General features: G+C 35.9%; 2 protein-coding genes across 3 annotated transcripts in view; one reads left to right on the top strand and one right to left on the bottom strand.

Annotated features, from left to right (window-relative positions):
• LOC306875478 (adhesion G protein-coupled receptor D2) overlaps positions 1 to 11,170 on the top strand; it is a 91,866-nt gene extending 80,696 nt beyond the window's left edge. Inside the window, exon 25 of the mRNA XM_079426089.1 lies at positions 10,242 to 11,170. Within this exon, the coding sequence (XP_079282215.1) occupies positions 10,242 to 10,364 (123 nt within the window). The 3' untranslated portion in view covers positions 10,365 to 11,170. The remainder of the gene's footprint in view (positions 1 to 10,241) is intronic.
• A 2,384-nt stretch (positions 11,171 to 13,554) lies between these two features.
• LOC306875479 (nuclear receptor subfamily 5 group A member 2) overlaps positions 13,555 to 25,773 on the bottom strand; it is a 54,190-nt gene continuing 41,971 nt past the window's right edge. For both annotated transcript variants that reach the window (XM_079426091.1, XM_079426090.1), the window contains exon 7: positions 13,555 to 15,156. In XM_079426091.1, the coding sequence (XP_079282217.1) occupies positions 14,909 to 15,156 (248 nt within the window). In that variant the 3' untranslated portion in view covers positions 13,555 to 14,908. The remainder of the gene's footprint in view (positions 15,157 to 25,773) is intronic.

The following is a 25,773-nucleotide window of genomic DNA, read 5'->3' as shown; positions in this document are numbered from 1 at the left end:
TCATAAAGCAATACCAGCATCTTATAAATTTGTCACAATTGAATGTTTTTCTGTTTACAGTTTGCAATTTGTACCTTTTTTGCCTTTTTTAATATAAATAAATGTATACAGTATCTAATTATATATTAAATTATATAATTTTAATTACTATTATATTTTTTAATATAAACCTCAATCCTTGGCTGTAATAATAAATAATACATTTATATTCAATATCAGGTTACCATAAACCATAAAAATAAGATCATAAAGCAATACCAGTTTGCAATTTGTACCCTTTTTTTTTGCATCAACATTAATTAATTATCAATTTCCACATGTTTTATCTTGACTTTTAAAGTTCCAAGTAAAATCTCAGAATGTTTCATAATTTTTCCTGGAATTCGGGATGCAAGGGTATTTTAATCCTGGCACTCCCAGTTACCCAAATGGAGTTCACTCAAGGTCACAGCAGTTGCTAAATAATAATGAAACTTTCAGCATTTGCGTCAAATTTGTGACAAAAAGGACAACGCAGTTTCACTTAAATCTTGGCAAGCGCTGTGTCAACAGCTCAGATGTTTCTCAATTATCGCTTTTGTCTGTTTGTGAAACGAATCTGTTAGCGCTGTGTGAAGTTCTTGCCAACAAACAGCTGGGACAAAGAGAGGGGAAAAAAGATGCTTCTGTTCATGTTGAGAGTATTTTCCTGTTTACACTGAAATGCAGGTCAGCAGTTTGAGATAACAGGACCACGCTCTCATTTAGACCTGAAACTTTTAACATCCCTCTCAGAAGTCCTACAGACGTCTGGCTCAATAGATGCAGATTAGACTAATGCTTAATTAAACAGCTGGCGGTCCCATAGAGTGCTGCTGTTGTTAGCGGTGGGCTCGTGGTGGGCTCTGGGTGAAGTCATTAGAGCCGCGTGCCAGACACTAAATGAGCGCTACCGCTGCTCTCTCCTGGCTCATTGAAGATGCTCCCCCACCACATGCATTCATTATTCATGAATGCCAAATTTTAGTCTGACGTGTATATCAAAGACGGCGTTTGGTTTCTGATCTCCCCATGTGTGTCCAGCACTGGCCAAAAGAAATTCTTAAAAATGTCTCTCATTTCAAATAATATTATCTAATTTACGTTTATTATCACTCACTTGAGAAATAGTTTTATCTTTAGATGTTACTTAAAAAACTTGTCTGTAGTATCTAGTCAAACTGATATACTTAAAATAAAGCATTTACACCAAATTAAATGTAAATGTGAATATTTAAATGGATATTTCTGTTTCCAAACCTAGAGCTGTAGCATAGCATAGTCAGCTCCCTTTAAAAGTAGTATGTTAATGTAACCTAAAGAGTTACTTAAAGGGATAGTTCACCCCAAAAAAAGAAAATTACCCCTTGATTTACTCACCCTCAAGCCCTCCTACGTGTGACTTTCTTGTTTCAGACAAATGTTATATTAAAAAATATCCTGGTTTTCCTAGCTTTAAAAAGTGCATCACACAGCTTCGGGTGGTTAATAGAGGCCTTCTGAAGTGAATCGATACATTTATGTAAGAAAAATATCCATATTTAAAACGATCATTTCTATCGTTCGCTAACCTTTATTTATATAGCGCTTTTAACAATACAGATTGTATCAAAGCAGTTAACAGTATTGGAGGATAGAGTGTCAGTAATGTATAAAAATAAGATTAAAAACTCAATTTTCAGTTAAGGCATTTTATTATTGAATTCAGAGATGTCATTGTCTAGTTCAGTTTAGTTTAAATAGTATCTGTGAAAATCAAATGCATTCATTCACGTCAGAAGGTCTTTATTCACCACTTGAGCCGTGTGGAGAACTTTTTATGATGGGCGGCTTTAAAATCTCTACCCCCATTCACTACCATTATACAGCTTAGGAGAGCCAGGGTATTTTTAATTTAACTCCGATTGCATTCGTTTGAAAGAAGAAAGTCATATACACCTATGTATGCACAATTTGTTTTTGTTTGTTTTTTAAGATATTTCTGTTCTAAAGCCTAGTGATTTGCCAACTATAGTTAGTTCTCTTCAAAGTCGCCATGTTTGAAAAGATTTATCTTCAAAAGCCGAAATGAAGAATTGACATCAACCGTGCACGCCAACAAATAGTGCTCATCTGTGATTCACATTTTATTCCAGTAGAGTTTGACATTAGCATGTTGCTAAGCTAACAAACTAAATGTACAGTATGCACATATTTAAAGAGATGTTGCTCTTCCAAAACCTAGCAATTTGCTTAGCATAGTCAGCTCCCTTCAACTGTATCATGTTCAGTGTCGTATAACTTCAAAAGTTGCTAAACAGAATATTGCTCTTCTGTGACTTGTATTTAATTCCAATAGAGTTTGACATTAGCATGTTGCTAAGCTAAATCCTCTCTAATCAGCGTAAACTCAAATGTTGCGACAATTATTAGTTATTTTTAACTTAAATTTCCAATTAAATTAAATACACCTATTTTGTCTTCATCAGTCATGTCATATTTCTTGCAATGCATTCTGGGATGGTTACTTGCAATGTTGCCTTAGCATTTGGCTATAACAAGGTATCTCGCGTGTAATGCTATAAAACGTGTTATAAAAAGGCCAGTTCACACAGCACACGTTTGTCACTGCAATGGAAAACTTTTCAAAGTCTACAGATGTATTTTTTATTAAAATTTAAACTATTTTTAATTTGAGCTTCACAATTTTAAAACAAATGTAATTTGTGAAATGCTGTAAAAGACGCAAGATGCAAATGCAGCATTTGCAGAGTTTACATTGGAGAAACTATGGAAAAGTACCGCAGTGGAATACAAAAACTTTGAACGACCCCTAAGCAGGTACTATAGATCGCTAGATTTTAGAATAGAGTTGTAATAGTTTTTATGGGCTAAACATCTAAAGGTGAACTATTAGCTAAAATTGGTATTGTGTCAATTTTGACTGTTATGTTGTTTGTTTTTCATTTTGTTCATCAATTGCTAACAAGCGTTCACCAATACTTAAAGTACTGTTTCTAAACTCTTAACACAGCAACACACCTACATCCACACACCACAATTAGTTTTCTGGCCAAAACCACATTTTGTTAAATAAATAAAAACTATATATTTCAAAATGCTGAATACCTTTTTCTACATATACTAACTCTATCAAAACAGCAAACCCGATTCAAAATCAAGGCATTTGGTCAAAACATTGGCACTGGTTTTCTGTCCAATAGGAACATACAGTCAATCACAGTGCATAGACTGTCAAAATGATAACAATTAATGGCATTACAAAAACTGCATTACTTGTCATGTCTCAGTTCTACCTGCATATAATAGACAATTTAAAAATCCATAGTTTTTTGTAATTTAGCCTTCAGTTTACCTTCATCTGAAAACCATTTTATATTTTTAACATTGTGTTTTTACAGGTTTACATTGTGTTCATACTTGGCAACATACTATCTAAAACTGAATTAGTCATTACTTTATAGAATGCACAATAGAAAAAATAGGGTCCCCTATGCAGAAATTCAATTGGATGTGTTGGATGTGGATGGTGCCCCCATGGTAGCTGATGCTTTGATTACTATGCAAGCTTGTTTCCTTCACAGAATAAAAAAAAAGTAAAAACCGTAATTGTGACCTTTTTATCTCACAATTCAGTCCTATATTGGAATTGTGAATTTACCTCTTGCAATTCAGACTTTATCAGAATTGTGAGATACTGTAAATTCACAACTGCAAGAAAAAAGTCAGAATTCTGAGATAAAGTCACAATTTGTACTATATTTAAGTTTTGGGACATTCTTAATTTTTGACATGCTGTGTTTAAGCATTTGTAAATAAGACTAAAAAGATCCATGATTTTGGTTTTGGGTAAGCTTGTATGAAAAGAAAATGTAAGCATTTTAGAAACATGGTAATTGACTGCATATTGTGAGAAAACAACACAAATTGTGCTAATGGTATGGTCACAACAGACGGATGTTGTGCAAAGTTGGATCCTAACTTCAATGTCAAGTCTATCAAGTTTTGTGCCCATTGAGGATCAATGACGTCTGCCTCAGATAGTCTTTTGACGAAAAACACAGACAAAAGAAAGTCTTACTAGTTTGGAATGACATGAAGATGAATAACCAATGATTGTTGAAAACATAGATGAAAACTATGGCTGTGAAAGCTGGAGGCATTGCCTTGCAATTAGCATGTTTTCCCTGGTCGAATTAAGCCAAGGTGCTCATGTGGGAAAATTGGATTCGAATCTGGCCCGACTCTACAAAAGCACCCTGTAAACAGTTCTCAGGAGAGGTATTTCACATCTGCGCATGATCTACGGCCTGTTGGTTTACACATCACACAATGTCAATCAGAATTCCTTGGGCTGTCTGATGTTAAGCAGATACAGTGTCTCCTTTCGCGAGCGCACACACGCTAACGGTGGCGGCAGGCACCGACAATCTTGCAATCAATGACAGCTTGACGGGCTTTGCCTGGTTCTCTCTGCAGGTGACACAAAGCAGCCCTCCTCTCTGATGCATACTGAAACAGATGCACACCAGTGTTCCCCCCGGAGCTCCCTCCACGCTCTCTTTGATGGTCCCGGGCTCCGGCCCTCTGATGTGGCCCTCTTTCAGAGCGTGTCATGTTCGTTGGCGAGCACAGGCTGTCTGATATCAAGTGGCTGCTGCCAGTGTTGTAGAGGAACTGAACGGTCTCCAAGGATCGACTGGCAGACTAAATAACTGCCGATTTGCCATCAACTATCTGCTGTGTACGAACAGCTGTTTATCAGAAGAAAGCGAGGCAGATAGCCAAAGGTTCTTCAATGCTCTTTCTTCACCAAATTCCAGAAAAATGATCGACGGAGACTAATGTGCTGCATTCCCTTGACTTCTGCATCTTCATACCTCTTGGCAAATGTCCTGAAATGGTCAAGCAGGCATGCTGGCTGTTTTGAATAAGATAAAATATATTGTCGCTGTCGGGCGGAATCCTCGCATCTCCAAAAACATTATTTGAAAAATTATGAAATTGACAAAATTTGGACATTGGAGGTTTCCGCCCGACAGCGACGATATATTTCAAATATGTCATACTTTGAAAATTTAGAATTCTATATATAATTTAAAATGTTAATAATTATTACATGTTTTGTTCTATTTTTTTATTTAGCCTTCTTTCTTTCTTTCTTTTTATATTCCTGTGCTAAAATGTTAAAAATGGAAATTAATGAATTCATTCATTCATTCATTCCTATGCTAAAAAGTTTAAAGTTTAAATTGTTTTGTATTTTTAATAAATTGTATTAATTTGATAAGTTTTACATTGATAATTTAAAAAGTTGTCACAATCAACTGTAGTAATTTATTTATTTATTCAGTCATTCATATTCCTGTACTAAAATGTTAAAAACGGAAATTCATTCATTCATGCTAAAAAGTTTAAATCAATTTCTTTTGTATTTTTAATTATTAGTTTTTTATTTTAATTAAAAAAAAATTTAATTTTTAATTTTAAGTTTTACATTGATAATTTAAAATTTTATATACTTTTATATATATATAAAAGTTTCCACAGTCAACCATATTCATTCATTCATATTTCTATGCTAAAATGTAAAACATTGAAATTTATTTAGTTAATTTTGCTCATTTTTACATGTATATAAATCGACATTTCATAATTTTTACAGACCACAAGGCATTTGCTTTGCACAAGACAAACCTCAGCCAATTCTACCCTGAAAATCACTGACTTGTGTACCTGCTTCATATTGTGAAGAAAAACGTTCATTGTTTAGTAACATCAATTGTTGTGACGCCTCAACGGAATCCTGTGATTGTAAGCAGTGCTAATTATGCAAAAAACAAAACTTGCATTAATTTCCTATTCCCAAACACGCATCCTAATTTGTTTGGCACATCTGAGCGGTCTGCGGCCTGGCGGATGGATTCCAGAGCTGTAGTTTTGACGTGTGTGTGCATGTGCTTAGCAGCGGTTGCTTTATTGTGTTTGATTTGCTTGTGCCGCGGCGTGAACCTTCCCAATCTTCTGCTGTTTCCTGAGCTCTCCATCAGTGGGTCACAATTCAAGGTTGAACAGTTCCTGCCAGTTTTCCAGCCTGTTACGAATGATTTTATGCTCTTTGTGGAGCGGTAAATGTATGTTATGCAGCACACACATGGTTTTGTAGATGTAGCCGTGTCTACAAAGAGCATGTTTGATTTTGTTATGTTTGTCTGCTCGAACTCCTGTCACGCTCATACGACCTTGAGTGACATTTCCAAGCACATGTATTGAAAATTCTGACACTGAAAATTCAGACCACAAAGAAACACTTGAGCATTGAATCTTGCACCTCATTGGAGGATTCACAATCAGGAAGTGACCTTGGATACACCCTCCCCTTATATTAAAAGGGGTGAATCCAGGAAGACCTTTGAAACAGAATATATTTTGTGTCTTCGCCAGCAACAGTATCCGCATAAACCACCAATCTCAAATGCAGTTCACAAAGAACACGACACATTTAAGCCTTGATTTGTTGTTTTATTTAATAATGGTATTAGTTTTTTTTAAAAATAAGCAGATATTTGAACTTCTGAGGATTTGGGTTGGTTGGTGATACAATGGCCAGATATCTGGTTGCAGTATAAGCGCACGTTTGTTAGCATGCCATTTAGGAAGTATTATTCTTGGATCCATTGGCACGTCGTTAAGTGTTTTAGGCAACTCAGATCTCATTAACGAAGCTTCACTCTTAGTCTGGCTTTCGTTCCAACCAGTAGCGCTTAACTGCACCACTTATACAATTATTATAGGTTGCAGATTTTGCAGTAACACTGGCATAATTTAAAAGAATGGTAGTCGTCTTTGTAAAGGTATTTTGGTGAAACAGTCTGCTTAGAGAAGTATGTAACTATGGGGTTCTGTTCGTACTTACTAGCCTCAAATATTTAACCATATTTACTTGTGTCTAAATGACAGTACGGTATGTTTTACCAATGTAAGTACCAATCTAAAAATCTTATTTCATTTCAAAACCCAGATTCTTCTCAAATCTGTATGACTTTCATTTTTTGCGTAAAACTCAAAAGCAGACGTTTAAATCTTATAAAAGGACAAATAAATGAATAAATATGCATTTAATAATATAAGTATATAATTAAGGTGCATATAATAATATAATAGTAGTAATAAAAATAATATATTATTATATAATATAATAATAAGTAAATGGAGACAAACAAGTTTTGGTCTATTTGGAAATAGACCAAAACTTAGTTTGTTATTTACTGTTGTTCACCATAATTTTAGTATTATTTAATTATTGTATATATGTTTTATTAGTATTTTGAATTAGCTTTTATTTTTATATTTTTCATTTGAATTCGTTTAGTTTTTAGTAATGTTTTTTTTTACCAATTAGGCTTAATTTATTTTATTTAGCATTTTTAGTCATTTATTTCTAATTTTAGAGTTTTACTTTTGCCAACATTTCTAATATTATTTAGCTTAGTTTTTTATCTAACATTATATTTAGTTTTATTGCTGCTTTATTTCAATTAACGAAAACGATTTATTTTTGGTGTTTTTGCCTTTATTGTGATGGTACAGATCAGAGTGGGGGATGGCATCGGGAAAGGTTCTCAAGTCGGATTCGAACTCAGGACGCCCGTAGCGCAACGGCACTAGGCTATCGACACCGACAATTTTTTTAATACTTTACTTAATAATAACCCTGGTGCAAATTCAAACTTGACGCCATGTTTGACGTTTCTTATGTTTCGAAACCGTATTTTCTTAACTGAAAAAGAGCAGCGGTAACATTCTTCAAAACATCTCTTTTTGTATTCCACAAAAGAAAGTAAAGGTCATTGCACACTGAGTCCAAAATGTTCGCACGTTAAAAACGAAATACGACCTCACGTTGTGTCGATCACGTTTACACACTGCCTCTGAAATCGGGTTCGATTTTCTGCATTTTCGCATCCGTAGCAAGCATTTTGATAGGAAAGGATGATGAATACAGGAAAAAATGGAAAAAAAACGCATATGAAAATTTCGGACTCAGTGTGTCCTTAAGTCGAACGGGTTTTGACTGACATGAGGGAGAGTAGATTAAAATAGAATTAAAATTCATAAAGAAATAAGCGAGCTTCCTATTTTTCATCATTTGAGCTTCTTAGCCTCTATTGAACTCTCATTACTCACAAAACACTGTTTGTTCCATTGGCTCTTCCAACAAACTGCGAGCTGAGGTATTGTTACAAATTACTCTTGGCAAAACGGCCTATCATTTGTGACAATAAGAGGTCATTTTTCATGTCTGACCTTCTGTTTGCATTTCTGATCCTGTGTAATTATGTCTTTGTGCTTCAGAATGTGGAAATTTAATCGCTTTTACAAAGAGGCCCGGCAAGCGGCAGCAGCAGAGAAAGAGTTTTAGAGGAACTACGCGACCATTTTAACAGGACAACATGTTTGAATTAGATGTTCTAGCACTGGCTCTAAATGGATTTCTGAAGTGGTTGTTTGTGAGGATTTTCAATCGGACGTAACCTTGAGTCTTTTTTATGGGAGGTCCGTCGGATTTAAGTGCTGGTATAGCATGAAGAGCCTGAATACATGCGTTTCTCTCTCTCCATCTATCTCGTTCCCCCTCTCTTCTCTCCTCTCTCTCTCTCTCTGTCTGTCTATCTACCTCTTTTTCTTTCTGAAATTGAAAAATCTGCCTCTGAAGTTGTTGCCATTGTCTGGGTAATTAATGGAATGCTGAGAGCGAGGTCCAGGTGCTTAAAGAGTTTTTTTTTTTTTTTTACCTTTCTTTTTCCTCATGACTAATAAGGATAGAAAATACACATTAGTGCTTTTTTGGTCCTTCTTTTTTATATATAAACTTATGTATAATACATGCATTTAAATGAAAGGACGATGACCTTCGCTGTGTTCCGTTTTAAACCCACCACATTTGTTTTGCATGTTGCGGTGAGGTTTAGCATAACAATCCAAGTGCTCCTATTTAATATGCATCTATTAATTCGTCCATTTCAGGAGCTGGAAAGTTTGGGTCAAGGGCTCCGAGCAGTATTTTAAACTGAGCTAAAAGTTTCTCGCTACAAATAACTGGCCTGATGTTTATTGATGTGCGCTGATTATTTATAGACGGTTACTGTATGTGTAGAAGTCACAGGGCTAAACGGATAATACACCTAAAAATAAAAAAATCTTAAAAGTGTGTGTGTGTATAATAAAGCACTATGAAAGTGGTCTATATGTCTATTTTAAATCTATATGATTGGAAATATATAAGTTGTTATTTACAGTCATTCGCAAACTTTATTATTTATATAGTTAGTATATATAATTACTATATATAAATTTGAATCAATATTTTAAATTAGCTATTATTTTTTAGTTTAGTTAAATTGCATTTATAATAAAATTGAACTATAATACATTTGCATGAAATGAAATGTTCAAAAACATTACATTCTGAATATTCTTTTGAAGTTGTATTTCTGTTCTTTTAAGGTCCCTTGAAGTAACTGTGAATTCATTCCATTTGCAGTTTAATTCTAGGTTATATTTACTCATGATTGTGGTGAAATAATCCAATAGTAATCTCTTGTTGTTTTTGACTGACGGTCTGAATGAATCTGTCACTGCTGAAGTCTGTTCTCACAGTCGCTCAGCAGGACGGCTCTCAAAATGCGGTTGTGTTTGTTTAGGGCTCTTGCCCAAATATACGCTTTCTATTTTAGATTTAAAACAGCTTGTGCCTGTGAACAATTTGGTATGCAGCTCAATCAATTTTGCTATAATTTGAAAATATGGTTTTATGCTTGTGTGATTGAGAATAATGAAGTTTTGCTTTACAAATATCTATATATCAGTGTGGAAATCATGTTGATATTCTGTGAATATTGAATATTAGTATACGCTTGGGCACATTTAGGAATTGTTTAGTGGCCAAAGATCTATTCTGATATACAAAAGAGCACTCTTAAATTCAAACAATTGCATTTAATATAAATTGAAGCTGTAATACATTTGATTTTAATTGCAATTAAGATGCATGCAAGTGTCCAAAACATAACATTTTCTGTGCATTTTGAATATTATTTTAAAGAATATTATTTTTGTGAGACGTATAACATAAAAGTATGCCAAAGTGCAATTTTGGGGTTGAAAAGTATGCTAGAATGTGTTATTTTCTCTGTATTTATTTGTATTTCTCATTCTCTCAGCAGAACTTAAGAAAACCTGAAGACAGACTTTCAAGCGAATGCAGTCTGAACGTACCCATGGAGGCCGAACTGACGTCCCACTATTCACCTCCTCAGCAGAACAGCGACATGTGTCTTCATTGAAACAATTCTTCACGTCTTGTGTTTTGGTAAAGTGCAGATAGTGTGTAAATGATATCTTTAAAGGGATAGTTGACCCAAAAATTTCAATTCTGTCATCATTTATTCACCCTTGACTTTTTCTGCTTTTGATCTAGTTCTGCTTCTGTTTGCTTTGGTTTGTTTTTATTTTGTTTTGCTTTTTTGGTTTGCTCCAATTTGCTTTTTGTTTTGCATTTTATTTGTTTTGCTTCAACTTCTTTTGCTTTTTGTTTTCCTTTCCTCTGCTTTTGTTTTGCTTCCATTAGCCTGTTTGAGTTTCTTTCTTCTGTTGAACACAAAATAAGATTATTTGAAGAGTATTGGTAACCGAACAGTTGACGGTAGCCATTGACTTCCATAGTATGGACAAAAATGCTATGGAAGTCAATGGCTACCGTCAACTGTTTGATTACAACATATCTTTTTGGTTTCAATTTGAGGGTGAGTAAATGATGACAGAATTTTCATTTTTTGGATGAACCATCCCTTTAATGTTTCTATATATTTTGTAATTTATCTTGACGTAAAGTACAATAAGTTCATTTGTGACAAACAGTCTTACTGCTTTGAATGTTTTATTGAAGATTTACTCTATTTTGTACAGGTTTCATTTTGAATAAGCTATAATTAATCTTTGCTGTAAATAATAGGCAGTTTAATCTTGAAATCTGAAGCCATTTTCCTATTCTTTAAACTGTATCAAGTGTTCATGTTTGTATGATTATTAGGGTGAAACTTGTTCAGTGATCATCGATGCCAGAAATAGAAATAAAATGACAACTATTGGCATAATAGTCATTTATTAAAATATGATGGAAAGATTCCAAGAGCTTGTATGGAAACTCTTTATGGCAAGAGGTGACATCAGAGATGCGGGTCTGACTGCGGCTTCCAGCGCATTAACAAGAGAATCCCAATCCGAACATTCAGGCAGGTAAGCAGACATCCAAAGCAGCTGCAGGACTTCCGGTGGTGGGGAACAAAATGGGAACGAGGGGCACTGGATTTCTTAAGATTGTCGGTCTGATCAACACACAACACAGTAGAGTCACAAAACGAAGCAAATACAAACCAATTTCCCTAGAATCGATAAAGAAGTGGCCTTATGTACAAATGGGGGCATAGATGCCATGCAGCGAATGTTGATTAAAGCAGTTGTGCTCATACAAAATACTTTCTACAGCATTTTTGTCTGAAATCATTTACATTGATAAGGTGTGTAACATCATGTGTGTTTAAAAAAAAACATCTGATGATTGGGATTAGTCACCATGGTGGCCATTTTCACATCAACATATTTCAGGTGTGATACAACAGTCACCTTAACAGTTTTTTACTGCGTGGGCGATTTTGCAGTCAACATGAAATGACATTTGCGACCCAATTTACTTCCATACTTTGACATATTTCCACATAAAGCAGGTAATTTCATCCGAAAAATTGTGGCAGCACTTTTGGTATTGAATAGTGGCCGTTAAAATAGAGCTGAATGTGAGTATGCAGTGGATTTGGGGAAATTACTTTTCTGAAACAAGCACATACTTTTGAAGAGATTTTTCATAGGAAAATGAAGGCTGAAGGCCAAGTTTGTCGTCAAAAGAGCATCTTAATGTCTGCTAATGGTAAGGTTTCTATTTTTAGGAAAAATCTTAATTTTGTTTAATTTACAGCTTTTCTTTTGCTTAGTTTTGAATTCCTTCTCTTTGCTTTTGTTTTGTTTTTCTTTGTTCTGCTTTCTCTTTCTCTGCTTTTGTTTCGTTTTGCTTCAATTTGCTTTTTGTTTTCTGTTTTCCTTTCCTCCGTTTTATGTAGTTTTCCTTCCATTAGCTTGTTTTGTTTTTTTGTTTAGCTTTCACTTTTTTTGCTTTAATTTATTTTTGCTTCTCTTTGCTTTTTTGTTTGCTTTGTTTTTGTTTTCCTTTCTGTTCCTCTGCTTTGTTTGGTTTGCTTTGTTTTTCTTTCTGTTCCTCTGCTTTGTTTGGTTTGCTTTGTTTTTCTTTCTGTTCCTCTGCTTTTGTTTTTTCGCTACCCTTTTGTTTTGTATTGCTTTGCTTTGCTTTTGTTTTCCTTTCATGATCTTTTTTTGTTTTCTTTCTTTTCCTCTGCTTTTGTTTTGTTTTGCTTTCATTTCGTCTGCTTTTGTTTTGTTTTGTTTTGTTTGCTTTGTTTTTTTTTTTCATTGTAATTGAATAATATTGGCTATTTTCTTCCCTATGTGACACCAGCTGATAGATATGCAAGTAAATGGGATCAATTTTGATTTCATGTTGACGTGAACACCAGTTTTATATAATACAGTCAAATGAAGTGTTCAGGAAAAACAACGGCAGTCTCCAATTATCAAAGCTCTCATCCGTTCATTGTGAAGCAAACAGGTAAGTACAAGTGAAGGACAAACGCTGTCTTTGGTATAGAACAGACATTATCATGAAAACATTCAGTGAAATCTCACGATAGAAAAGATGCACCAGTCAGTCTCACCGGATCACTTCAGTACAGCTCTTGATATTTTACAGTGGCAGGACTGATGGTTGTTTAATGTGAATCACTCAATCACCATTTAGCTCCGTAACTGCATCTCATATCTACATTTTAAAAAAACGTGCTACAGTAAACAAATACATTTAGTCATGACCCCACCCCACTGTGCAGGAGCACATGGATGAAGCCAAAACAATAAATTAAGCTTAACCAGTGACGTACATTTCAAACGTAGAATGTAAAAACATGTCCACAGAAATAAGCCAGCACAATAAAAAAACAATCGAAGCTCATTATTAAGTGAGATTCCTCTCTGATTTAGTGTCTCACGACATAATTAAGTACTGGTTAAGAAAGATGAAAACTGTACACACCTAAGAAAGCAAACAAGAGGAATATAATCTTTTCTGAACATTTTGTTTAGTTTTTATATGAAATCATTGCTTTGCAATTGAACGCATCACAGTTATCTCCCACATGACCACATGAATGTAAACACCTCTTTTCTTTTCAATCGTATAACATTAATACTTTATATATATGTACTTTTTATTTTACATATCGTAATTCACATCAGCACGGTTAGCTAGCATGGAAATGAAATAAGGCAAGACTCACATGACTGTGACATCACAAATTATTAATACTGATAGTTAAGGTTGTTTCTTTCTTTCTTTCTTTCTTTTTTGTTCTCTGCAGGCTTTGGTCTTGTCTTGACGGAGGCGGTATTTCTTCATACAGGCTCTGAGACTGCGTTGTATTCGTATTCACATTTGTTGATGAACAAACTGCAAAATGTTCCAATCGAACTGAAAAATCTACACTAATAAATAGAAAAAAGTGTGTTGAGTTTTTTAGGGAGAATCTTAATAAATACATTTCCAGGTCACAATGCATTCCACAAATCAAAAAATAAGAAATTATTTTTATGAAGGTTTTATATTTGCTTTAATTTGGTAATTGTTAATAATTATTCATTCCTATTTCCATGACAATTAAAATTTTTACTCCAAAAAATTTAGGTTATTATAAATGATCATCATCGTTTAGCACATTTCCCTCCACAATTCTTTTTAATATGAATAATTTTAATTCAGTTCATAATAAAATGGTTAATGATTATTAATTCTTACTTTCATAATTTTATTCCCAAAATTCTCTTTTATTGTGAATTGTTACATTTTTATTAATTGTCATGACAATTTAGCACATTTAACTCCAAAATAATTTTTTTAAGTCTGATTTTTAAAAATAAATTAATAATAAAATTGCTAATAATTCTATAAAATAATTTATACATTTTTTTTCGTGCTATTGGACCAAATATTAGACATCAATAATTTGTAATTTCCTTCTTATGATTTTGAGATTAAATTCTACCTGGACGTGTTCTTGACAGATTTTCTGATATTCATCCTTTTCCACTTTTGGTGATGAAAGATTGGTAAAAGCAGCCTCAGAGTGACAAAGAAGAAGAAATGGCTGTCCATTTGAAAAGAGGGTTTTTTTGATGAGGGGTTGGAATAAAGTCTTAATTGGCGCAGATGCGGGCAATGGCTGGTTGTCCATCTTACCTCTGCCTACTGGCTCTGGCCCAGCTTGTGTGCCTTAAAACAGACAGAGGAAGGCCACATGGCCAGGTCCTAATGGAAACTTTGGGTCAATGCTGGTAAACCAGTCTTGAAGGAGCGCCCCGTCCTTTCCCAGTAATCTTAAACCCCTCAAGTTTGAGTGTAAGGTGGACGTTTCGATCAGCTGCACACATAACAAATAACGACTGACAGTCATGGTTCGACAATGCTATGACAAATCCGCAGTCTAGAGGTCATTATAACTCTGGATTCATTCATTTCTTTACCAGAAATGCATCTGCCCTTCGCCAAACCCTCGCTATGGGCTTCTCGGATCCAAAGTGTCCGGCCCAGCGCAAACCCATGCAGCGAGTGCGCATCGGTCGAAGGCTATGTCTGGTGATGACGCTGGACTGAGGTGGTGCTGGGAGCAGTGTGTGCGATGTGTCGAGGTGAAAGGCTCGCCTCCGGTCCTCAGGCACGCTTGGCGTGCAGCATCTCTATAAGAAGATTGTTACAGGGCACGTCACCGTTCAGGTGTTTGTAGTACAGATACTCCTCGGCCTGCAGGCTGATGGCCCGGATCTCCGGCAGCCGCAGCAGCAGCTGGCCGAACTTGTCCGTCTGCTGAGGATAGTTGCACATGGCGTAGTCCAGCAGTGCTGCGTTGACCTGCTCCTGGACGCTCTCCACCAGGTGGAAGTTCTCCAGGTTCTTGACGTCTGAAGAAAGATGAGATAAAGACAATTTTGGGCTTACTGAAACGTGGGTTGAGGTTATATACACTTGACATCAGAATCAGAAAATCAATCTTGAAGTCTCATATGGTCACCAAGGCTGTACTTATTTGAACAAAAATGCAGTAATATTGTGAAATATTTGAATATATTTTAAAATGTATTTTATTCCTGTGACCCAAAGCTGAATTTTCAGCATCAGTACTCCAGTCTGCAGTGTCACGTGATCCTTCAGAAATCATTGTAATATGCTGATTTGCTGCTCAATTATTATTGGAGTGCAATTATTAATAATAATAATATTGCCCATTATATTGCACTGCATTGTGGTATTATTGATCAAATAAATGCAGCCTTTGTGGGCATATAAGACTTTCTTTCAAAAACATAAAGAAACTGTAATTATTCCAAAATTCTGAATGGTAGCATACATATATATATTTTTTTCCATGCTTAAAATCTCTGATGAGATTTTGATGAGAAAGCGAATTAATTTGGGGGAAACAGATCTCCAGGGATCAAGATCTCAAATGCCTCTTAGTTTTTCAACAGATTTTTATGCTCTACATTTTCCTCGTCATGTCTCTAATTTATGGCGTGTTAATGTGTTGCGGTGAGCTGCATGTGTTCCTGTGTTTCAGATGCTTCTGTGGTGGCAGGAGCTGCTAATGAATCCCTGGCGTGTGGCTCTATTTAATCAGGTTTTGAGGGGCCACCTCATGTGATCTTTTATTTATCCCTTTGACCCGGGGTTGAACGGGAGCATGGTCATCCCGCTGTAGTCCCTCCTAATGGAGACTGCTGGGGTCCGAACGATCGTGAAAGCACTCGGACCCACCCAGCCATATCTAATGAGCCAGCTGACACTTCTCTGCCTGCTCTCTTTTCCCCTAAAAATAATCGAGACTGCCTCGGCCGACACAAAAAAGAGGGGGTGTAGGGGAAGTGACTCCATCAGCAATGTAATGAGGTCTGTAGAACAAGCCATGAGTCCTTCATGGCACTGTTGAGGATGTTTGACCCCTGGGTGACACCAGCAGGCACAATCAGGACAAGGAAGGGGGAGGGGTTAACCAGAAGATGACCAATTACAAATCTCCAGCTCCAGATGGGTTATTTTAGCCCTCGCAAAAAGCGGTAAACAAACACAGACCTGTCAGTCAAGCTGTTTTTGAGGGTGAGAGTTTTAAGGAAACCTCTCAAGTACAGAGCAAGAGTGGCAGAAAAACTTGAATGGTCTGTCTATCTATCTATCTATCTATCTGTCTGTGTCTGTCTGTGTCTGTCTGTCTGTCTGTCTGTCTGTCTGTCTGTCTGTCTGTCTGTGTCTGTCTGTCTGTGTCTGTCTGTCTGTCTGTGTCTGTCTGTCTGTCTGTCTGTGTCTGTCTGTCTGTCTATATATCATTTGTCTGTCTGTCTGTCTGTCTGTCTGTCTGTCTGTCTGTCTGTCTGTCTGTGTCTGTCTGTCTGTGTCTGTCTGTCTGTCTGTCTATATATCATTTGTCTGTCTGTCTGTCTTATATATAATTTGTCTGTCTGTCTATATTTGTATCTCTATATGTTGTCTTTTCTGTGTTTCAGTTTTAGTTTCAAGAAATGTTCAGGAAAAGTTCTGAGTGCCAACTTGCAGAATCATTTTTCTGAATTGAACTGAATGACCCGATTTGCTGAATTTCCAAATGTAGTTACTATGGTTTCTCATTAGAAATTTCTGTTAGAAAGTTGTGGCTGTTTAATTTCTCCATAATAATTAAAGATTACATTACAATAAACATTAACATTACAATAAAAAAGTCAAATTTTAATTGCTAATTATTGTGGGGCCGCATTTGAACATGAAAAACCGAAGCACGGGGAGGGTTTAAAAGAGTTGACTGATCGATGACAATGGCTTGATCTCTTCCGCCCCGAGCAAGAGAGGCAGGTTGTGAGGAGAGAATTAACGTGTTTGCTTAATTTATCCACGACAAGAAATGCTTAATCATGCCCTGCTGACAGATACCAAAAAAAGCAGGAAAAACGTACAAGCAGCAGTTATCCAGTCAGGTTGAAGCATCGCATGGTAAGCACTCTTATTTTCTATCTCAACATTTAGCCACTGTGGGACTAATTATCAACTTTTTCTCTTTTTTTTTTTTTGAAACAGCCTTATTGTGCACTAGGGCTGGGATGTTGCCTGCCTCTAAACCCTTAGGTCCTGAGGAATACATTGTTCATTTGACTAGAGCTCATGCTAGACGACCTCACATATCCACTCACAGACACCCCCAGCACAAAAATTAGAAAGGATTTTCTAAGTGAAAAAAAGATAATTCCACAAGAAATTCATGCCGGCAAGCCCCCAAAGCCCTCGTGAGGTTGGTTCATTTGTACACTGACATGGATGCACAAATATAGCAAGACCGCATTCGCCATACGCAAACTTGTTCATCAGCTCACTACAGTAATGGCATATTGATTACAATTTTTTAGTATGCATATTGGATATAAAGATATACAAGGATATGGAATTTCACCGCTAACAGTTCAGTCAATGTGCAATTAAATCATAATACCAAATTTAAAAGGCAAATGATTAATCCATTGACATTTCTACCAGGCTGATGTCAGTGTAATGAATGACTTCCCGTTGGAAGCTAATCAGAAACAAATATTGTTTAAAAGCAGGACAATTCAGGACAGTATTGTGTATTTGCAAAAGTTTATGACTGTGTACAAAGAGTCTCAAAGGGCAAAACATCTCCCTCCCTTTGGCTTTACAGCGTGCTGTAAACATATAGTCAGTCAAGCATGTCAAAATTTCATCTTTATTCATCATTAACTTCTTCCAGATTCGCACCAATCAGGAATTGGGGCGGTGCATGAACTCCACTGACCTCCAAACACCCGTTTTTCATCAAATCCGGCCCCTGAAGCTCTGCTTGTGGCCAATGTCCACCTGGTCACTGGTGATACTATTTACTCAATGCGTTTTACCTCTGCTTAGGTGGTTTGAAAATATTTTGGATGCAAAATCAGTCGCAGCAGTGATCCATCTAAACTTTATTCTCTTTAACACTGCATATCAATGAGCTCATCGCTTGTTTGTTCTTCCTGACAAAGCCACGTAAAGCCAGGAGGGACGTGAAGGGCTCAATCTGCTCGTCCTTGGTCACCCCTGACCGCTATGAAAGGGAATTAAACAGAACTGCTACAGTTGGGGATATATTATGTCAAATGTAAGCCCGTCATAGCTGTGCTGAGCAGGTAGAAGAGACGTCCCGGTTTAGATGCCGCGCACTTGACGCGGGGAGGGAAGAAATAAAATGCCTTAGGTGTGATGAAATAAACACGAGAAGCTGGGGCAAACGTTTCTTGTTACAAATGCTAGCTGAAAGGCACTCTGGCTGCTCTTAAGGTGAGGGAAAATATATTTACATCTGCTTATCTTTTGGCGCAATCACTGTCAGGAGCTCGCAGGTTCAGGGTGTGGGCTGAACCCACGATAATGATCATGATAAAACTGTGTTTGGAAGGAAATAAATGAAATGGCTTCATCGACAGTTAGCTGAGTCTGTCTATCTATCTATCTATCTATCTATCTATCTATCTATCTATCTATCTATCTATCTATCTATCTATCTATCTATCTATCTATCTATCTATCTATCTATCTATCTATCTATCTATCTATCTATCTATCTGTCTGTTCTCAGTCTGTCTACCTTTCGGCTTGATGTCTGTCCGTCTGTCTGCCTGTCTATCTTCCGTCTACCTGTCTTAGTTTCAGCTCTTGATGTCTGTGTGTCTATCTTCCGTCTGTCTGTCCTCAGTCTGTCTACCTTTCAGATGTCTGTCTGTCTGTCTGTCTGTCTGTCTGTCTGTCTGTCTGTCTGTCTATCTATCTATCTATCTATCTATCTATCTATCTATCTATCTATCTATCTATCTATCTATCTATCACATTTCTGGGAAAAAGTGTCTGGAATACCATCATTTTGAGAGGCAGATTTCTGAGAAACGGGTTTCCGAGACTCTCTCGACTCCTTCCTGTCCATTTTTATCTTATCACGACGCCTCTGAGCATCTGTATATTTGCATTCAACACGTTTTCGTGCCAGTGGATTGCATGCGCAGAAATGGGGAGGTGCGTTGAGCTCTTCTTGTTTATAATAAAGTGACAGAAAATCGTTCAGGGGTCAAGTATCCCCCAAAAACTATACCTGCAGTCCAGATCCTGCCCTTAGTGGAAACCACACACCTAATGAGGTCATTAAAGCCAAGCCTCCATCAATATCTCTCTCTTTTTTTCCCCTCTTCCTCCTTTTTTTTGACAAATTTGAATTAATAATTCAACACAGCGCCTGGGGATGTATATTTCCTGAGTGAAGGACAGTTAACCCATAGCATGATTTTTCCTCCTTTTATATGACCACTTTTTTATTTTATTTTTTAATATTCATGTTTGAACATAACAGTGTTTGCTTCGGATAAAAAAGTAGCCAAGTAATCCTGCATGTGTTGACCCAAACGATGGAGTTTTTTCTCAGTTTTTGTCTTTCTCTCACACGCATACTAAAGCCGCTTCTGTATTTTGACAGACAAGAGTGTAAATTCTGGTTTAATTAATTCTGCTTAGAAGAAGCAGTCTCCTTTACCTCGAGGGTAACGTTGCATGATGTGTTTGTAAGCTTCCTGTCAAAGTTAAGCTAATTTGTGGAGCTTTAACTTAACTACTGGCAAGAAGCATAACAGTAATAAAATATCATCATAAGATTTGAAGCACTCAGAGATTATATACATAAAATGAAGCATATTTTTAATTCCCAAATTGCTCAGATAACTGCTGGACGATGAATGATTTAGTTCTCATATGAGAAAAAATATTTTCTCAGACCAAAATATTTGCAGAAAATATGCTACATATATGTTGTAGACAGCATGGTGTAAGGAAACATATTTTTTCAAATTGAAAATATAGAACATTTAATCCTGAAAATGCCAAAATATATTACAAAATTGCAGCAAGAAAATACATTTCTAATCTTGTAATACATTTTATATATATGAAAAATAATAATAAATAATAATAATTGCTTTTTTGAATATATGAAAAATATATTTAAAAAATAGCAATATATCAGAATATACCAATTTTTGTTTTGCAAATATGTAAATCTAGCACTATTGTTGCATTTTAAAATGTTTCATATGTGTTGCATTCTAAGCAGTGCTTTAAGCGACACAATAGCAAGTATTTGCATAAACTACATATTTTACTGTCTCTTTTTTCTTTTAGGCTAACTACTGTCATGGTAGAACAACAATTTGAAGTTGAACGCACGTCTAGATGAATGGCGCAAACATTTGAAGGAAACTCCATCACCCTAAACATGCTCTAACATGTTAAGCCCCTCCTCCTCCATCATTTCATGTCCTCAATCGCATTGTCCACATTGTCATAAAAATGGCAATGAGCCACATAATGGTCCGATGACAAGATGGTCTCCAAGCATGGAAAACACCAGGAATAGACAACACCCCACTCGGCCACACTTCCCAGCATTCCCACTGTTGACAGACAACACACGGCCCTTGTCCACGTCTCTTAGTGACCTCACATCTCTCTCTTGCCATTCTTGTTAAACCTTCTCCCCCAAGTGAGACAATGTTTAGATGAATTCTCATTTCTATATTTGTCCCTGTAGTGTGACACCCGTCCAATCCCACACCGTCCGCACAAGTTTACATTACAGGAAGACTGATGATGGGGCATTTTTTCCAATCAGAAGGCGGTGCAGGCATTCCTCGGCTTTGTTGCTTTAAATACAATGATGGGGTGAGGAAGGAGAGGTGGATGAAAAGGAGAACAAGAGACATGGTAGCAGCACCTGTCAGCTCATTTGTGCCGTCATGTTTAACAGCGGGCTCTGGTTACAGGGGACGGTTTTAGGGCTTAGCTGCTCTCTCATGCCCCACAGATGATCACTGGACACATGAATGTCTTTGTGATACTGATTTTGACAGATGTTTGATAGCAACATTATATTCACAAGCCAAAGCCATCCGTTAAGTCACAACTTTAAAAGACGTATCTGTGAGAACGATTTTATAATTAGAATACTTTTAGTTTTAATATAAAAGTCAGTTTACTTAGTTTGTTAATTTGGTGTACTTAGCTTGTACATTTAATGAAGTATATGCATTATAACACTTAACAATTCTAATTACATGGTTATAATTTGTCAGTTGTGGCATTATGCTTCCTAATATATATATATATATATATATATATATATATATATATATATATATATATATATATATATATATATATATAATTTTAAAGGCAATTTAACAGTTAGCCAGTAATTATTATATATATAATTAATTTATATTTTTTTGTGTGTATGTACATATATATATATATATATATATATATATATATATATATATTAGACAGCAATATATATATATTTACACACACAATTCAAATTTTTCACACATTATTATATTTTTATTAAAAAAGAATGTAGAGTAAGCTAGTCATTATTATTATGACTATAAATTATTTGTATTTATATTTGTATTTTTTTTTTGTATTATGCATACACATTTTGAGATTATTTTATACGTTATTTATACATTGTTATTATATATTTTTATTTATTGATATATTGATTGATATACTGTGGATAGTGATACACCAATAAACTTGAATATATATATATATAAAAACTTTTATATACATAAAATTCATTATATGAAAAGATACATTTACAATACATTACCCTATTGCATTACAATCATTGCGTAATGATAGTATGATATAATATGAAAAGTATGATATTTCATTGTAAATTTAAAAGTAATGCATTACTTTACTAGTTACTTGAAAAAGTAATTAGATTGCATAACTCAGATTACTTGTAATGCGTTAATCCAACACGGATTGTAAACTATTATAAAATATATAATTAAATATTTATTGTACAGTATTCTGAATATATTTACATTTTGTAATATATATTTTACAGGTTTACTGTACAGATTATTTTTTTTTTGCCTTTTTATAATTTTATGCCATTGACATTACCTAAAGTATGGTATCTGAAAACTGAACATGATAAAATTATAAAAAAGAAATGTAAATATAAATGATTTATTTATACACAAACAGCTTACAAACCATTCAGACAGTAGTGTTTTCAAGGGGCACGTCTGCTCAGCTGTTTGGTGTATGTTTGACTTGAGTGCTCATGAGGGCTGAGTGTTTTCCTTCTGCTGTGACCGGGTCACTTTTATACATGTCCACGGCACAGAACTCTTTCTATGAAATCGATTGAGAAATGACAGGGGGAGTTTATGTTAGAGCTTGTGTAACGCCCTTATCTGTGTTTGTGTGCAATGTTTAAATAAGACCTGGCGGCTCCCTGATCAATAGATACATCCTATCACATCCACAGCGGCTCGCGTCTCCCCAGCCAGATTGAAGGTCCCGGGCTAGCGGGCTCTCTTCGCAAGCCAAGAGAAATTGCAGAATTTAATTGGCACGTTATAAGGTAGCATTGCACCCGTAGATGAGCTAGTGAGACCTCAAGTCACGTAAGAAAGAAGAAACAGGACAAAAACCTCAGATATGCACAGGCAAGAATAACAAGACCCCTTTACAATGCACAAAAACGCAAAGCACGACCGCGGTGAGAGTGAATAATGAACTTCAGCCCATTGATCGGAAAAACAAAGTCTGTATATGTTTGTCCCGGCAGGACCGCAGGTCTCATAAATCTTTAAAGGTGATCTGTTTTTGCCACGCCGTTGCTTTTCAAATGCATCCCTTTCGATTCATGTGATAAACAGAAACGGCGAGCTATTATTATTTTATAGCGCGCAAGCTCATTATACTTGGAAATGAATATGTGCATTGCTAGTTAAAGCTGCGAATGATCGCTAAAGGTGTGGCTACCGAATCGAATGCAAAAGTTCAGAACATTACGGATATTGATAGTTGTTGTTAGCGGTGAATCTTGTAGCATTGCAGGCCAGGTATCATAAAAATGGCACCCAAGCGCTCCGTTCTGGGACAAGTATCTGCACAAACAGGCAGAAAGTAGCCGGAGTTCGTATGATTGATATTTCCAGTGCAGATATCACTTAGGAAACACCTGACATGAGCAGGGCATGTTTCGGGCCCAGCCTGTCTGTTAAGTACTGGAGCGTGAGCCAGCTAGCGTGTTATGCAGCCGGTAATAAAAGTTGGTCATTGATTTTCTGTAGTTGCTTGTAACAGTTAATGTTGATACATCAATAGCTAAAGGAAAGCACAGGCTTTAATAGGAGGCTGAAAATGTGGAAATATGGGAAGCTTGGGCGTTAAATCACAGAATCTATCCCCCAGATCGATAAGACAGTTACAGCAAGTGTCCCTCTGCTTTCCTAATGTTTTACAATAAGCTGACAGCTTGTAATAAGGCTCTGGCAAAGGCAGAGGAAGAGAGGAATCCGACGGGACAGAGGAAGAGTTGTGAGATGGAGAAGGAAAACAAGTAGCTATAGCTCAGTGTATTCTCAATCACTTCATCCACAGATTTTGTCGAAGGCAAATCCAGCCAGTCTGCGCTTTCTGAAAGTGGGGAAAAACAAACAGATCACGGATGTGCGGTTCACCTGAGATGGGCTTTTTAGTGCCAGTTGCAATCGTGTTCTGGATTCAGTGAGGTTTTGCTGGTAATGTTCAGGCCCAAATGGAGTCTTGAACATGGAATTGCAATTAGTAAATGCTTAAAGTGATAATATAATTATGCTTTCAGTTACTTGTTGCTATTGTTAACTAAAACCATTAAAAATTGATTTTGTTCATTTAAATAGAAAATAAAACATAAATGTGATATAAATAAGATGAAAAATGTTAAAAATTAAATGGAATTATACAAATTAAATTGTAAAGTTTGTGAACTAAGTGATAAGAAAATGATAATATTATATAAATGATAATAAATTATATTATAGAAATGATACTAAATAAAATAAATTATACTAAATTATACTGTTTTTCCCTTAAAATATTACAATTTTAATGTCACAATATTATGGCTTTATTCTTGTAATTTTTACTTCTTAATTATTAATTTAACTACATGCATGCCTATTACATATGACCAATATTAATACTACTACTACTACTACTATTAATAATAATAATAAAATTCTGAGAATAAAATGATGATGTGACATAGTTTTAGCTACTTTAATCTCATAATGCTGCAACTTTCTAATAACTTGTTTTTGGGGGGGTTTCCCCCTTAAAATATTACCATTTTAATGTCATAATATTATGGTTTATTGTAATTTTTACTTTTGAATTTTTACTTTATTAATTCAACTATATATTCATGCATATTAGATATGTAACAACTAAAGGCCTATCATACGATTTTTCTCTAAATATTTATTGTAAAATTGAACATTTGTTTATTTTTAATGTGGGCACTAAAACGCTGTTGTACAGTGTAGTACTCTAAGTACCATTCACCAAGTTTTAGCATACTTAAATCCATTCAGCAGAAACTGTGGCATAAAAAGTCTTGGCCTCATAATATTTCAATGCCAGTGATTTGGGTCAAAATTAGATTACAGATTTAAGCTTCAAGTGTAACGCTAAAATCACAAAACAAATCCTCTGTCAAGAGTAATACAGAGAGTTCCTCTCTCCTTTATCAAGAGTAAATCCACAGATGTAGATTCTTGCCTGCGTTACTTATCTGAAGCGTTTGTAGGCATTCAGATAACGACCCTAATGGCTAACGATCACCAGTCACACTTAAAGTTGTTTGCAATTTAAAGCTAATCATAAAAGTAATGTGTAGTAACAGATAAAGAACAAAAAGCAAAGAGATGAAAGCAAATTGTAGCCACGTCACACAAGCAAAGTGTCGAAATCGGAGCGGAATGGCTGGAATTTGGCGAACTGACTGAATGCATGACAAAAGCTAGTGTGGCTAAAGGTAAAGTGCCATCCTTTCACTCCCCTTTAGAAGCACGAGCCCGTTGCCGCGTTGCACCGTGTATATGCACAGATATCAGCGGCTTTTAAAGCCTGATAAAGTCTGAAAGCCTCTTAAGGCTCCTAATGAGGTTGCCGTTTCAAAGAGAGCCTCTCGCCGAAGCGCCAGAAGTGAGGCTTTTGATTTCTGTCTCGTGGAATGAAAGGACAGCGGGCAAAAGAAATAACCCTTAAATATTAGGGTCATTGCACCGGCCCACTTCCTCCTCTCCACCAGATTTGTAAAATATCAGAGCACTCAGGACTGATTGGAAGGTTTTGCACTTTTGAGCGAAATCTAAATGAGCATGTTTGATGACAACAACAAGCGAACGCATTGAGTGAGCTGCAGCGCATTGTCACAAATCACGGAAAATAAATTCCTACATGTGCTTCGCTGCATCAATATGTTTTCAAAGGGTGTCTGCACACACATGCGCTTGCTTTATATGTGTATTGATTAGAGCCGGGCCTCACATCTTCCACATGACTTACGACCCGTCAGTGCCAAACTGCTTGGCTCACAAGAAAAACCTGCCCCTATTATCTTGCATTTAATTAAGACATAGCTGCAGTTTTAT

The sequence above is a fragment of the Barbus barbus genome, assembly GCF_936440315.1.
Source record: "Barbus barbus genome assembly, chromosome: 9".
NCBI classification, from domain to species: domain Eukaryota; kingdom Metazoa; phylum Chordata; class Actinopteri; order Cypriniformes; family Cyprinidae; genus Barbus; species Barbus barbus.
This window is presented reverse-complemented; position numbering and strand designations above follow the sequence as displayed.